The sequence below is a fragment of the Pleurodeles waltl genome, chromosome 4_1 (genome assembly GCF_031143425.1).
Source record: "Pleurodeles waltl isolate 20211129_DDA chromosome 4_1, aPleWal1.hap1.20221129, whole genome shotgun sequence".
Taxonomy (NCBI): domain Eukaryota; kingdom Metazoa; phylum Chordata; class Amphibia; order Caudata; family Salamandridae; genus Pleurodeles; species Pleurodeles waltl.
The window spans coordinates 585,850,563-585,865,803 of NC_090442.1; the positions used below are offsets into that span (position 1 = coordinate 585,850,563).

Below are 15,241 nucleotides of genomic sequence, written 5' to 3' on the forward strand. Positions count from 1 at the left end.
TTTATTCTGATGGATAAACCGGGCTGAACTACAGGTCTCCGTCAGATTGGGCCCACCGTCTTGGCTCGCTTGCCAAGGGAGCTCCCTTCTTATGATTAAAAATAGGACGTCAAGGCTGCTAATGGATGCAGTAATCAAAAACAGCTCCAAGTTGTGAACAAATAATGGTCAACAAGTTTCTTGTCCTCCCGTTCAACAAGGATCTTGACAATTTGTCCGGACCAATACACCTAATCTGCATAACTGTGTGAAAGGAGTTTGCACGTCACACTAAAATAAACTGTGAATACCAATAGTAGTCTTCCAGTCGTTCTAAAACTGACCCCATTTGGGTCCATTGAATGCTACCTAGGTCATCAGGAGTAGCCCTAAACAGCTGCAAAATAAAAGATCGCAATTAGCACTCTGTGCTGCTTCCTGCCCCTCTCCTTAATGCTAGTTTCTCACATACAGTGCAAGTAAAGGAAGTGAGAAATGGAGTAGTGGTGTTGTCAGATGTAAGATTGTGAAACAAAGACTGCATTTCTGTATTTCTGCTGTACCTAAGAACATGGCAAGTTTCATATTTTGGATCTGTTGGGGAAGATTTTGCATGGCAGTGGAAAAGGCTATGTAGTGAAGGATGATAAGTGCAGCAGGAGGAGGTCACTGCTAGATTGGCATACAGATTACAGGGAGTGCAGAATTATTAGGCAAGTTGTATTTTTGAGGATTAATTTTATTATTGAACAACAACCATGTTCTCAATGAACCCAAAAAACTCATTAATATCAAAGCTGAATATTTTTGGAAGTAGTTTTTAGTTTGTTTTTAGTTTTAGCTATGTTAGGGGGATATCTGTGTGTGCAGGTGACTATTACTGTGCATAATTATTAGGCAATTTAACAAAAAAAAAATATATACCCATTTCAATTATTTATTATTACCAGTGAAACCAATATAACATCTCAACATTCACAAATATACATTTCTGACATTCAAAAACAAAACAAAAACAAATCAGTGACCAATATAGCCACCTTTCTTTGCAAGGACACTCAAAAGCCTGCCATCCATGGATGCTGTCAGTTTTTTGATCTGTTCACCATCAACATTGCGTGCAGCAGCAACCACAGCCTCCCAGACACTGTTCAGAGAGGTGTACTGTTTTCCCTCCTTGTAAATATCACATTTGATGATGGACCACAGGTTCTCAATGGGGTTCAGATCAGGTGAACAAGGAGGCCATGTCATTAGATTTCCTTCTTTTATACCCTTTCTTGCCAGCCACGCTGTGGAGTACTTGGACGCGTGTGATGGAGCATTGTCCTGCATGAAAATCATGTTTTTCTTGAAGGATGCAGACTTCTTCCTGTACCACTGCTTGAAGAAGGTGTCTTCCAGGAACTGGCAGTAGGACTGGGAGTTGAGCTGGACTCCATCCTCAACCCGAAAAGGCCCCACAAGCTCATCTTTGATGATACCAGCCCAAACCCGTACTCCACCTCCACCTTGCTGGCGTCTGAGTCGGACTGGAGCTCTCTGCCCTTTACCAATCCAGCCACGGGCCCATCTATCTGGCCCATCAAGACTCACTCTCATTTCATCAGTCCATAAAACCTTAGAAAAATCAGTCTTGAGATATTTCTTGGCCCAGTCTTGACGTTTCAGCTTGTGTGTCTTGTTCAGTGGTGGTCGTCTTTCAGCCTTTCTTACCTTGGCCATGTCTCTGAGTATTGCACACCTTGTGCTTTTGGGCACTCCGGTGATGTTGCAGCTCTGAAATATGGCCAAACTGGTGGCAAGTGGCATTGTGGCAGCTGCACGCTTGACTTTTCTCAGTTCATGGGCAGTTATTTTGCGCCTTGGTTTTTCCACACGCTTCTTGCGACCCTGTTGACTATTTTGAATGAAACGCTTGATTGTTCGATGATCACGCTTCAGAAGCTTTGCAATTTTAAGAGTGCTGCATCCCTCTGCAAGATATCTCACTATTTTTGACTTTTCTGAGCCTGTCAAGTCCTTCTTTTGACACATTTTGCCAAAGGAAAGGAAGTTGCCTAATAATTATGCACACCTGATATAGGGTGTTGATGTCATTAGACCACACCCCTTCTCATTACAGAGATGCACATCACCTAATATGCTTAATTGGTAGTAGGCTTTCGAGCCTATACAGCTTGGAGTAAGACAACATGCATAAAGAGGATGATGTGGTCAAAATACTCATTTGCCTAATAATTCTGCACTCCCTGTATGTGATGGTGTAATTGAACTTTAAAATTCTATTCTGTATCATGGTTTTTGTATAAATCCGTATATAGTGCTCTTTTCTATTATGTCTTGCTTTTCTTTGTGTTTTCTTTTTTTATGTAATGTTAAGGGAGGTATATGTGTAAGGCTGTGCTGAGTTTAATTGAGTTTAATTTAATTGAGTTTAGCAGGGTGTTTTAAGTACCACAGTTTGAGATAATGTTTGCAGAGTTACCAAGAGTTGCCAGTTGTTGCTGCGAATGCAAGCTGTCCACTTGCCAGATAATCTTGGTAAATAAACTTACCTTTACACATCAGAACACATCTTTTAGGGGATACATTGTTTTTATATACACCTTCTGACTCTCTTGCTGTCCCCACAAGCACCCAAATTTACGCATATGTTGTGGTGTTGCTCTTCTGCCTCTCCCATTGCAGTCATTTTAAAGAAAAACATTAACTACTTTGTGCAATTTGGTGTTAATGTTACAAAATGTTTGAAATTCATGTTTAAATAATTTCTATTGTAGCTCCAAGATTGGCTTTCGCTATCTTAGAACCTTAAGTTTAAAAAAAAAACAAAAAAAAAAAACTGCCATATTTTCATATGCATGTGAGTGTGTGGTGACAAGGTCTGAGTTGGCAGAGTGTGTGTGTGTGTATGTATAGATATGTATGGGGTGTGTGTGTGCATCACCTAGTGGCGGTCGCCACTACATAATTAGGACCTACGTTCTATAGAAAAAGCGTTTTTTGACATGCCTATTTCTTTGGAAACAGTTGATGAATCTTCACCAAATTTTCCAAAATAATTTGACGCTCACTTCGGCCGCTGCCTGGAACCTTTCAGGGTAATCCAAGTCGGGTCTGAGAAAAGGGGGTGGGTGACCCTGGGTCCCTGGATGGAATTACATCAAATTTAGCAGAAAGGTAGCACTTTGTCCATGTAAAGAAATGGCTCCCTGTTGCAGTTACCCCCCCACTTTTTGCCTGATACTGATGCTGACTTGACTAAGAAGAGTGCTGGGACCCTGCTAACCAGGCCCCAGCACCAGTGTTCCTTCACCTAAAATGTACCATTGTATCCACAATTGGCACACCCTGGCATTCAGATAAGTCCCTTGTAACTGGTACTTCTAGTACCAAGGGCCCTGATGCCAAGGAAGGTCTCTAAGGGCTGCAGCATGTCTTATGCCACCCTGGAGACCTCTCACTCAGCACAGACACACTGCTTGCCAGCTTGTGTGTGCTAGTGAGGACAAAACGAGTAAGTCGACATGGCACTCCCCTCAGGGTGCCATGCCAGCCTCTCACTGCCTATGCAGTATAGGTAAGACACCCCTCTAGCAGGCCTTACAGCCCTAAGGCAGGGTGCACTATACCATAGGTGAGGGTACCAGTGCATGAGCATGGTACCCCTACAGTGTCTAAACAAAACCTTAGACATTGTAAGTGCAGGGTAGCCATAAGAGTATATGGTCTGGGAGTCTGTCAAACACGAACTCCACAGCACCATAATGGCTACACTGAAAACTGGGAAGTTTGGTATCAAACTTCTCAGCACAATAAATGCACACTGATGCCAGTGTACATTTTATTGTAAAATACACCACAGAGGGCACCTTAGAGGTGCCCCCCTGAAACTTAACCGACTGTCTGTGTAGGCTGACTAGTTCCAGCAGCCTGCCACACCAGAGACATGTTGCTGGCCCCATGGGGAGAGTGCCTTTGTCACTCTGAGGCCAGTAACAAAGCCTGCACTGGGTGGAGATGCTAACACCTCCCCCAGGCAGGAGCTGTGACACCTGGCGGTGAGCCTCAAAGGCTCACCCCTTTGTCACAGCCCAGCAGGGCACTCCAGCTTAGTGGAGTTGCCCGCCCCCTCCGGCCACGGCCCCCACTTTTGGCGGCAAGGCTGGAGGGAACAAAGAAAGCAACAAGGAGGAGTCACTGGCCAGTCAGGACAGCCCCTAAGGTGTCCTGAGCTGAAGTGACTCTAACTTTTAGAAATCCTCCATCTTGCAGATGGAGGATTCCCCCAATAGGGTTAGGATTGTGACCCCCTCCCCTTGGGAGGAGGCACAAAGAGGGTGTACCCACCCTCAGGGCTAGTAGCCATTGGCTACTAACCCCCCAGACCTAAACACGCCCTTAAATTTAGTATTTAAGGGCTACCCTGAACCCTAGAAAATTAGATTCCTGCAACTACAAGAAGAAGGACTGCCCAGCTGAAAACCCCTGCAGCGGAAGACCAGAAGACGACAACTGCCTTGGCTCCAGAAACTCACCGGCCTGTCTCCTGCCTTCCAAAGATCCTGCTCCAGCGACGCCTTCCAAAGGGACCAGCGACCTCGACATCCTCCGAGGACTGCCCCTGCTTCGAAAAGACAAGAAACTCCCGAGGACAGCGGACCTGCTCCAAGAAAAGCTGCAACTTTGTTTCCAGCAGCTTTAAAGAACCCTGCAAGCCCCCCGCAAGAAGCGTGAGACTTGCAACACTGCACCCGGCGACCCCGACTCGGCTGGTGGCGATCCAACACCTCAGGAGGGACCCCAGGACTACTCTGATACTGTGAGTACCAAAACCTGTCCCCCCTGAGCCCCCACAGCGCCGCCTGCAGAGGGAATCCCGAGGCTTCCCCTGACCGCGACTCTTTGAACCTAAAGTCCCGACGCCTGGGAGAGACCCTGCACCCGCAGCCCCCAGGACCTGAAGGACCGGACTTTCACTGGAGAAGTGACCCCCAGGAGTCCCTCTCCCTTGCCCAAGTGGAGGTTTCCCCGAGGAATCCCCCCCTTGCCTGCCTGCAGCGCTGAAGAGATCCCGAGATCTCTCATAGACTAACATTGCGAACCCGACGCCTGTTCCTACACTGCACCCGGCCGCCCCCGCGCTGCTGAGGGTGAAATTTCTGTGTGGGCTTGTGTCCCCCCCGGTGCCCTACAAAACCCCCCTGGTCTGCCCTCCGAAGACGCGGGTACTTACCTGCAAGCAGACCGGAACCGGGGCACCCCCTTCTCTCCATTCTAGCCTATGTGTTTTGGGCACCACTTTGAACTCTGCACCTGACCGGCCCTGAGCTGCTGGTGTGGTGACTTTGGGGTTGCTCTGAACCCCCAACGGTGGGCTACCTTGGACCAAGAACTAAGCCCTGTAAGTGTCTTACTTACCTGGTTAACCTAACAAATACTTACCTCCCCTAGGAACTGTGAAAATTGCACAAAGTGTCCACTTTTAAAACAGCTATTTGTGAATAACTTGAAAAGTATACATGCAATTTTGATGATTTGAAGTTCCTAAAGTACTTACCTGCAATACCTTTCGAATGAGATATTACATGTAGAATTTGAACCTGTGGTTCTTAAAATAAACTAAGAAAAGATATTTTTCTATATAAAAACCTATTGGCTGGATTTGTCTCTGAGTGTGTGTACCTCATTTATTGTCTATGTGTATGTACAACAAATGCTTAACACTACTCCTTGGATAAGCCTACTGCTCGACCACACTACCACAAAATAGAGCATTAGTATTATCTCTTTTTGCCACTATCTTACCTCTAAGGGGAACCCTTGGACTCTGTGCATGCTATTCCTTACTTTGAAATAGCACATACAGAGCCAACTTCCTACAGTCCACAAAGCTGATTTTTTTTATATTTGGTGTAAATCTGTTCAGTAGTTTTTTAGATATTAAATCAAATTCAGATTTGTGCGCATAGGGACGCGAAGGCTGAGTGAACCCTCCAATTCTTGTGCTGAGCTCTGATTGGCTGCCAACACTTCAGCAATGGGGGGGGGGGGGGGCAGGCAGGATAGGTATGCTCTACTTCCCTGGGGCTGGCCTGTGAACGAGGGTGAGGGGCATTATGTGACAATACCCCCCCCCCCCCCCCCCCCCCCCCCCCCACCCCCCTTTCAGGAGCCATATATGTATAATCAGTTTGTCTCAGTTTTTAAGCTGGTCGATATTAATGCATCCGAAGCTCTTGTTAGGAAACTGTTCAGGACCTTGGCCTTGCCCATACTCCAGTCCTTGAGGGGGCATATGTGCTGAATGCAAGTGCCGTACTGGTGTTGACATGGACTGGGAATGATGAAGTACTTTAGTTTTGGGCTCTCTGCCGACAGGGTCCAACTTTCATAGGATGATATTTTACAATGACTGGATGGTGTATAATATCTCTGCTAGACTCAATAAAATGTTCCAGGCGGTTGGTGAGAAATGTCCCAGATGTGAACAAAGAGGGGACTGGGAACATGCTTTTTGGTAGCCTGCAGTTATGAAAAATTACTGGTCATAAATATTTGCTCAGATTTCAGTTGACGTAGGTCATTAGGTATTGCTGCAGACTTCCTGTATGGGGAAAGAAGGTGCACTATCTATTTTTATATCAATGGTGCTTGCCCCTTAGATTATTACAAAACACTGGAACTCTCCTATTGGTCCTACGTTTTTTTGACAGGTCTAATAGGTTAGATAGTTAGTGAAAGATGGCGTTGGTACCGTATTCGAGCTAATAAAACGACACTCAGAAAAACACTGGGGTATTTTTTTTTCCGTGTGAGAAAGTGGGTACACTGTCACACAAGGCCACCTGGGAGTTTATGGGTTGCAAGTCCACTCGGCACAGTTTTATGGTAATATTCTGTGTTGTCCGGCTTGGGAAGGTATTATTGACACTATTATATCAGGCCGCAAAGTAATCAGGTTGGTTATGTTTCTAGGATTTATAAACTAAGCACGTTAGGAGTACCTGAGGGAAACTGCTGGTTGGATGTCCATACAGTACAGGGTAATGATAGCATTCCAGTTTGTGTAGCATTGACAAGCACTATTGGCACTGTATCATACCAGAACACAAACGGGCTACAAGGGTTGTAGGCTTGCTCGCTTATGCACGTTAAGCGACACTTGCACTTTATGGGAGCTTTTTTTAATAGGGTATTGGAAGATGAATTGGTTGAATGGCTTTTTGTATTGGTTCATGTGAAGTACTTACAAAAATATATAATCCCTGCATATTTTTTTTAAATCTATGGTTTACTTCTTGATCAGCGTGAAGCACTAAGTCTTTTAGTAGAACTGAGAAACCACCGGGAATGTTAATAGAGTTCCGATATATAACTTTATTGTACGATGACCCCTTTGCATGTTTACGCTTCAGCAAGACAATCCGTTTCCATGCAGTTAAACATCTTTACTTTCTGGAAGAGAATTTTCTACCTTTTTGTTCAAAGAAACGTTCTTGAGTTGTTAGCCACGTCGGGGTGATAGTCTGTTATGCTCTAAAACATGGCCTGAAGAGTGGTGCATTTAGAGCCTTTTTTCTCATCAAACCGTGTGTCGCCTATGTGTGCTGAAAGTTATTGGGTCTTACTCCTTTAGAAGATGGTAATTGGTTCTATTGTTAGTCTCGTTTTCTTTGGTCTAGTCATGTGTTTAGACTGTCACTGTCCTGCATTATTGCTGCAGCATTAAGTAACATGATATTTTGGTCTCTCCGTTATGTGAACGAACACCTTGGCTCTAGAGATGGCAAGGTAACATTCCTATTTATTTTTCATTGCATTACACAACCACCACGTCATGGCCAGGGGATCGACTGAGGAGCTGATGGAAGGTTCTTACCTGCTTTTGTAAAATGCATGAAAAAAAGGTGTGGTCGGATGCATTATGCAAAATATACACGCTACTGCAAGTCATTATTTGGTCGTTCCCTGGGACCAGTATACCACCTATATACTGGTGCTGAACACGTGTGGCAAAATGTATACGAGTCTACCGAATAATTAATAATAAAAAAAATATATATATATATATATATATTATACTCCTAATTTCATAAGAGAAAACGCTGTTTTAGGACCTTGTCACCCTAATAACATTTTTTTTAAATACAGATCTTTAGGTTAAAAAAAAAACCAAATGTTCTTGTCGAACTAATTTTGAGAAACTTTGGTTACACAGATAAATCCTTTCCAAAAGGTCCTTTTCTCGGGAAGTAGCGCCAAGGATTGTGACTAGTCAAAGTATGTATTTTGAAAATACGCTGGATATGGATGTTTTCATGAAGCCTTGATGTTTGCAGGTGATGGTTGCCACATTCATAATAAGCCTTTTCTTTCACTGTCGACAACAAGGTATTCAAATGTGATTTGTTTTCTTTCAGGAAACCCAGCGCTTACTGGCGGAGCCTGTTCCTGGAATAAAGGCAGAACCAGATGAATGCAATGCACGGTATTTTCATGTGGTCATTGCAGGTCCACAAGATTCCCCGTTTGAAGGAGGGGCATTTAAGCTTGAATTATTCCTTCCAGAAGAATATCCAATGGCAGCCCCTAAAGTACGTTTCATGACCAAAATATATCACCCAAATGTAGACAAATTGGGAAGAATCTGTTTAGATATTTTAAAAGGTAAGTCTTGGTATTTCTGCCTCATCTGCCAAACTAGTCCATCTTTTTGTGATTTTATAAATCATGCTCTTTACAAATTATTTTAATCTTAATTTGAAATATCTGAACAAAGGAAGTAACAGTTTGAACATGTCTATTTCATGAAGTATATATTTTCTTTTTGTAGATAAATGGTCCCCAGCTTTGCAGATCCGCACAGTTCTGCTATCAATTCAGGCTTTGTTAAGTGCCCCCAATCCAGACGATCCATTAGCAAACGATGTAGCTGAGCAGTGGAAGACCTGTGAAGCCCAAGCCATAGAAACGGGTACTGTATACGTTATGGCATGTCTGCTCCGAGTTTTTTCTTTATTTGGCATGCTATTACTCATGATCCTCCTTGTGCTGCTTTTGCCACTGTGCCTGACTGAGGCTTGGTACAAACATTGACGAAAGCAGTCTCAGGAACTATAAAAATGAAGATAACATCTACCTCTTTCACAACTGTATTCATTCCCACCTTCTAGATTAAAATTGTAGGTTGCTATTAAGAGTGGATGCTCCCTGCTTGCTATCAGAAACAGCATATGAAACATACGAGTGTTTATTGTGGTAGACCTTGCACCACTAATTTTACATGAATTTAGCTCCGCACATGGGGACCAACCACCTCATGGTAGTATTTAGTTTCTGGCAAACTTGTTGCCACATGTTTCTTCATACAGTCATTTAAAAAGGAGCCGAGAAGATCACTGGAAAGCTCCCCCCCCCCCCCCCTCGAATCCAAACACCCCCCCCCCCCCCCCCCCCCCCCCCCCCCCCCCCCAGCTATTTGGAGGCAGTTCGCGCGTAGTAGGCCCTCATAACGTTTTGCCCACATAAGCTACCTACTCCAAATTTGCGTCCTTTTTTTTCCAACATCCTAGGGATTCTAGAGGTACCCAGACTTTGTGGGTTTCCCTGAAGGAGACCAAGAAATTAGGCAAAATACAGTGGAAATTTCGTTAAAAAAAAAAAAAATGGGGAAAAAGGGCTGCAGAAGAAGGCTTGTTTTTCCCCTGAAAATGGCATCAACAAAGGGTTTGTGGTGCTAAAATCGCCAGCTTTCAGGAACAGGGCTTTATCCCTGAAAAACAAAGAAAGAAATACACAAAGAGTTAGGTTTCTAAAATGTTGTTTTCATTCAGCTGTAAAGAAATAAGTCTAGAAATATCCACAATGTTGTGACTCACACTGGAAGCCACTGAGTCATCAAAGTTTCTGCCTTCTCATTGGTTCCTGTAGCTTTAGGACAACTTTGACACTTAAATGTTGTTTTCGTGTGTTGCATCAAACATGACCTTAACATCTACCATCACAATAGTATAGAAGTAATCTATTCTATTTATATGGCACAATCACAATTGGCTACACATCTGACACTCCACACATCTGTCATAACTCTGCATACTACGGAGAAGAACTTTCACAATTCTGATTCGCTTTCTGAACTTAGACACCCACTTTTGTAACCATAATCTGTTTTCTGAATTGTCATTGCTTAACCATGTCTTGATCAGCTATCCTTGGTTCGCTCCACTTTGCTCTTTCTTCATTTAGAACTAGTGTGTGCATAACATGGGCACAGGTTCTTTTCTTTCAAGTAAATGAAACTATCTCTTCAGTTTCGCTTCCATTATAAGTCCATGCTAAATGCCTGTCTAATATTCTCATCTGATACAAACTTATAGCCGCAGGTTCCTTATCTTAGAATTATCCCCATACTGATGTCCATTCTTTTCTTTCCACACCAATCAACAGACATCGTAGAAGAGCTATTCCCCTGTTACTTTTGGACTGACCTTTTTCAACCTTTTGTCAAAGCTTTTTTCTGAGACATTGTCTCCTGCTGTGACAGGGATGTCAATAAGAAGGGCTGGTTTTAAGTCCTGTGGTGCCTGTTGCTGGCAAATGTAGGTGACCAACCCACGCCTGAACTTCCTCTGGTGTTTCAAGCGCAACCACGACTCTGACTTGTGTCAATTGATGCGCCATATGCTCCAAGGCCTTGAGGGAGCAGTCCCTCCAGTTCCTTGTCTCTTGACATGAGATGCCATGACGGTCTCTATCCCAGTCGAGAAGAAGGCCCAAGCTTTTGTAACCTTTTGCAAATTTCTGCCATACGTTTCTTGTGGAAACTTAGATTTAACAGATATATCAAGAAACATTTTACACAATAATGCACATAACTAAAAAAATATTGACATCACCCCTAGGAAAATGGACGCCACTAAGGTTGGTCCCAATGGCATTCTCTTGATGAAGTGTCAAATTTTGTAAAAGGGTTGGAATCTTCCAATAAATCTATTGATCCACACACACAGAGACCTGCTAGCATAATCACTGGTTCATTAATATTAGGTAAAGGGTAATGTTAGTTTCCTTAATCCGTTGTCTTCCAGTGTTGGGTGCCCTTCATAGGTTTGCATGTAAAATATTTCCCTATTGTCAGGCCTCTATCTTTTGGATTGTGCTCATTGTAACATAACTTCGAGATGTATGCGAAGCCTGATTTTGTTATCTAACTGCTGGCTGTTACAAACAAGAGTTGGCAAAGGGTGTAAAGTACGCAGTCTTTCCTCCAGAAACCACCCAGAGTCATCCTAGCTCAGACAGTTCGTCATACTCAGCCCCAGGTGTTCAGCGAGGTTTTCCACAAATTATCCCTTCTCTATTTCTTCCAAGATGGAATAGCAAATCTGTCCTCAAACTGCAACTCTTGTCCTTGAAGAGAAAAATAATGGTGATGAATGTATATCGCTGGCAGTTCCATCTTGGGGTTGACGCTGCAACATATTATTTTAAAATATTGTGCAAGTTGCATCGCCGATAATGTTGCCTTTTGTTAATGCTCAGTGAATCCGGGGGGATCTCTTGTCCTGTAATTATGGTGAACATGGCTGGATCATATGGCACTGAATCAGAGAACGTAGACTAAATTCATTGGGGTGGGAATTTAAGAGTGGCGATTTTTGGACTGGTAAAGATTGCAATGGGCTGTGGGCAGACTTACGCCAGTTGGTTACTGGCTAGAGCCTGGTTTCTCTGATATTCCAATTTTCTTTGTGCATTTAGAATGGTGTGGGCGCTGGTAAACTTCGCCTTGCAGCAGATGAAAGAGTTTTTGCCTAACTCTGCTCTCCAAGCAGAGTGGCAAAAACTTTGCGAACTCTGCCAGCAGAGCAGAGTCCACCACTGTCTCCTAGAAAATGCATGCACACTCGTAAAACGCCTAACCAGAACGAAAAGGTAGCACCTTTAAAAGGGAGCAGTGTAAGGACACAAGTAATGGGTCCATGCCCATTGGAAGGGGTAAGCATCGTAAGAGGAAGGAAAGCTAACTGAAGCTGATAGGAAGGAAGCAAATGAGTGAGAAAGCTAATCAGTGGTTAGCAATGGGCGAGCTCTAAGCCAACGTAAGCTAACCATGTGTCTCACAACTGACAGCGTGTCCCTGTCTTAGGTGAGACTTAAAAAAAAAATAGCCTCAGTTGCACTGAGATATGAACATAACTGGCTGGTGCACCAGATATTAATAGTATTTCTAGTTTGACATAAAGGAATAGTTAAAATAAAATAGCATCTGAACTGATTTTGGTTGAGTAACTTGCTGTTATAGGGCTAACTTTATGAATTTTTAATTTATCAAGCTTTATGGTTTGCTTAGGTTCGTTATCAGACTTCACACCTTTTTATAGCCATTCATTGGCTTGAAATGAATAAAAACTAAATATTTTGAATCTATCAGTTGAACCAAAGACCTGTTTACTTTTTACCTGTAAACTTCAACACTTTTGAGAATATGACTGAAAACTTGGCACTAAGTTGTGACGTTTTTACCTTTGATGCAAAAAGAAAAAAAGTTGTCAAATTATAAGTTACTTTTGTGTGTTTTGAAATAAATCCTATTTATTTGAAGTGTGTTAACTGAGCAGTAAGACTAGTACATATTCAGCAGATTGTACTGTGTATGGACATAAATGTCTGCTTTTTGGGTTCTTCAAACGGAAAGGGAGTGGGTGGGTGTTGACCTATGTATCTTCTAATTCAGCTTGTTAAGAGGTGTTATTCTTATACAAAAATGCTACTCTAAAAAGTGCTATTTGTATATTAAATATTTGATTTGTACTTTAATTGTGGATGTACAGTTGTGTGATTTTAGCTTTATCTTTTTCTAACAGCCAGAGCGTGGACTAGGCTATACGCCACGAATAACCTATAATTTCATCATGAACATCAAGTGTGCATCACTTTTCCTGTTCTGCCAAGACCTCTTCCTTTTTTCGTTTGCATTTAATGGACACAGTCTTAGACAACATTACAGAATGAGAAAGAAGCCCAGACATCATCAGTCATCTTGTGATTAAATGCACATAAGCAAATCTGTATTGTCCTGATTCATTGTTGTAAAGCATGAGCAGAGGCTGAGTGTATCATCTGGCTTATTAATGTGTTAAGGACCGTATCCCGTCTCTGCTTTCATTTGTGTCTCCCATCATGGTTTGAGTATAAGCACTGTGAATGAATGTAGCTTGCGTTAGCTGCAGGAAATATATTTTTGTTTTAGTTTTGTGGATTACTTCTCTTTCACCGCCCCCAATATTATGGTGATGCTAATTGCATTATTTCATGCAGCTAACCAGCACTTAGGATGTGCCCTTTGGCAAGTCTGTAACTTAGATGCTATAGATGAACAAGCTTGATTGTTCGAAAATAAGTGGGAACATTTTAAAAGAAACATCACATTCACTAATAATACTGACTCTTTATCAAGTGCAGATTTCTCCCTAACATTAGCTTGATCATTTTTTTATGGCTTGTCTGGAAAATCCAATGTTTTAGTAAAATATTTTTTGTTATTCTACTTTGCCTTTGTACAGTTTATTTTGCTGTGTTTATTTCATTATGTCTATGTGACAGTTGTATTTAAACATTAAAGCAAGATTGAAACATGTTTAGTATTTAAACATTAAAATAAGATTCGACGATGTCAATGTTTTTCCTCTTCACAGTCTTCTGCACTGCACCCACAACTTAATCACTGTGTCTTGTTGATTCTAACGTGCCCATTACCGTTCTCATGTAAGTGTTAATGAACTGGCGTAGGTAAGCCAGGAAAAGTATGTATGCTTCTGATGTTCCAGGTCTGCAACCACATTGTGCTATTGTAAAAAAAGAAGAGTTAAATTAATTTTCTTGTTCTAAATAAGTAATTTGAATTTGAGGTGCATCAGAGCATAGATGATCAATGATAATGCGATACCCTGCAGTACATATTGTTTGGTTTGCTTGTTTTACCTTGAACAAGCTTTTAACAAATTAGCCTTTGTAATTTGTCCCTCCCACCCTGCACCCAGAAGTATTTGAATTTAAATACGTATATACACAGTCCACTTTTTTTTTTTAGAAAAAAATCCTATGATGGTATTCTACCATTAAACCACCCCAACCTCATTAACCCCTTTAACAAACCCAGCATTTTCCTGATTTCCTCTCATGAAATTTGCTGCTGCATGTTTTGAAGCTCCATTCCGTCTACTGTTAGCACAACTGCCAATCAAATAAGCGGAGTATTAATTTACATTTCTTGCTTTATAGCTTCAAAAATGTGATAGTTGTGGCTGAATTTATCATATTTATCCATTCAAGTTACAGTTCAATACAGTGATACCGAGAACATTCTTGAATTCCTGTTTTGATTGAAGTACATTAAATCTGAAACTATTATTGCTTTTGCACTCTCGATTAGGGTTGAAATAAGTTGCTCTGAGTAAGGTTCAATTCGCGTATCCTACAATGTAGACATAATTTTCAGGGGACCAGCTTACATTAGAAATTTTCCATAGTCAAATAATTAATCTTTAATATATAATGTCAAATAGCTATGCTGTTTTGAGGGTTCGATAAGTGTCCACTTTTGCATGCACCCTGGGACAATGCTGGAGATGCTTTTATTTACTTATTTTTTTTCACTTAAAGTGCTTTTCTGAGACTGGGATATCCGTCATTGAATATGCTGACTTTTCCGATGGACAGTTACTGGTGCCTCACATGAACAGGGTTGTTTCATTACATTTCCCATTGTCTCACCATTCCAGGTTAAAACTGTGAGCTGAGCTGTGATTTAGAACACCAGACCTATTGATGGTCCGCTTAGGTTGTGATGAAGTGAACTTTGTGGTAGCTTACCATTTCAGAGCAGTAAGATTTAACTGGTAGAGAGGTAAGGGAATTGCTCTTCTTAATTGGAACAATAAACATATAGGAAATGCAACATTTGGAACGTTTGAATTAATAAGTAAATGGTCACCTTGCATTTATTTGACAGCGTGTTCATTATCTGCAGAAAAAGGTGTTACGTGATTTCTAGAAAACACATTGTTATGTTAGTGTAGCCATTTACATGTTCTGCTTTAAGAAAGTACTAAGCATTCCTATAATTATTTAGAAAGGTGTCTGGAACTTTTAATATCTAATTTCCTTGTAAAAAGCCTTATTATTATTATTTTTTTTTAAAGATACTTAAGTTTTATTATTTATTAAAGTTCACTTAGTAAACATGTATACCTAC

General features: G+C 41.7%; 1 protein-coding gene across 1 annotated transcript in view; it reads left to right on the forward strand.

Moving 5' to 3' along the window:
• UBE2N (ubiquitin conjugating enzyme E2 N) overlaps positions 1-13,624 on the forward strand; it is a 52,649-nt gene extending 39,025 nt beyond the window's left edge. The window contains exons 2-4 of the mRNA XM_069228968.1: positions 8,406-8,652; positions 8,819-8,959; positions 12,852-13,624. Coding sequence (XP_069085069.1) covers positions 8,406-8,652; positions 8,819-8,959; positions 12,852-12,892 — 429 coding nt within the window. The 3' untranslated portion in view covers positions 12,893-13,624. The remainder of the gene's footprint in view (positions 1-8,405; positions 8,653-8,818; positions 8,960-12,851) is intronic.
• The last annotated feature ends 1,617 nt before the right edge of the window (positions 13,625-15,241 follow it).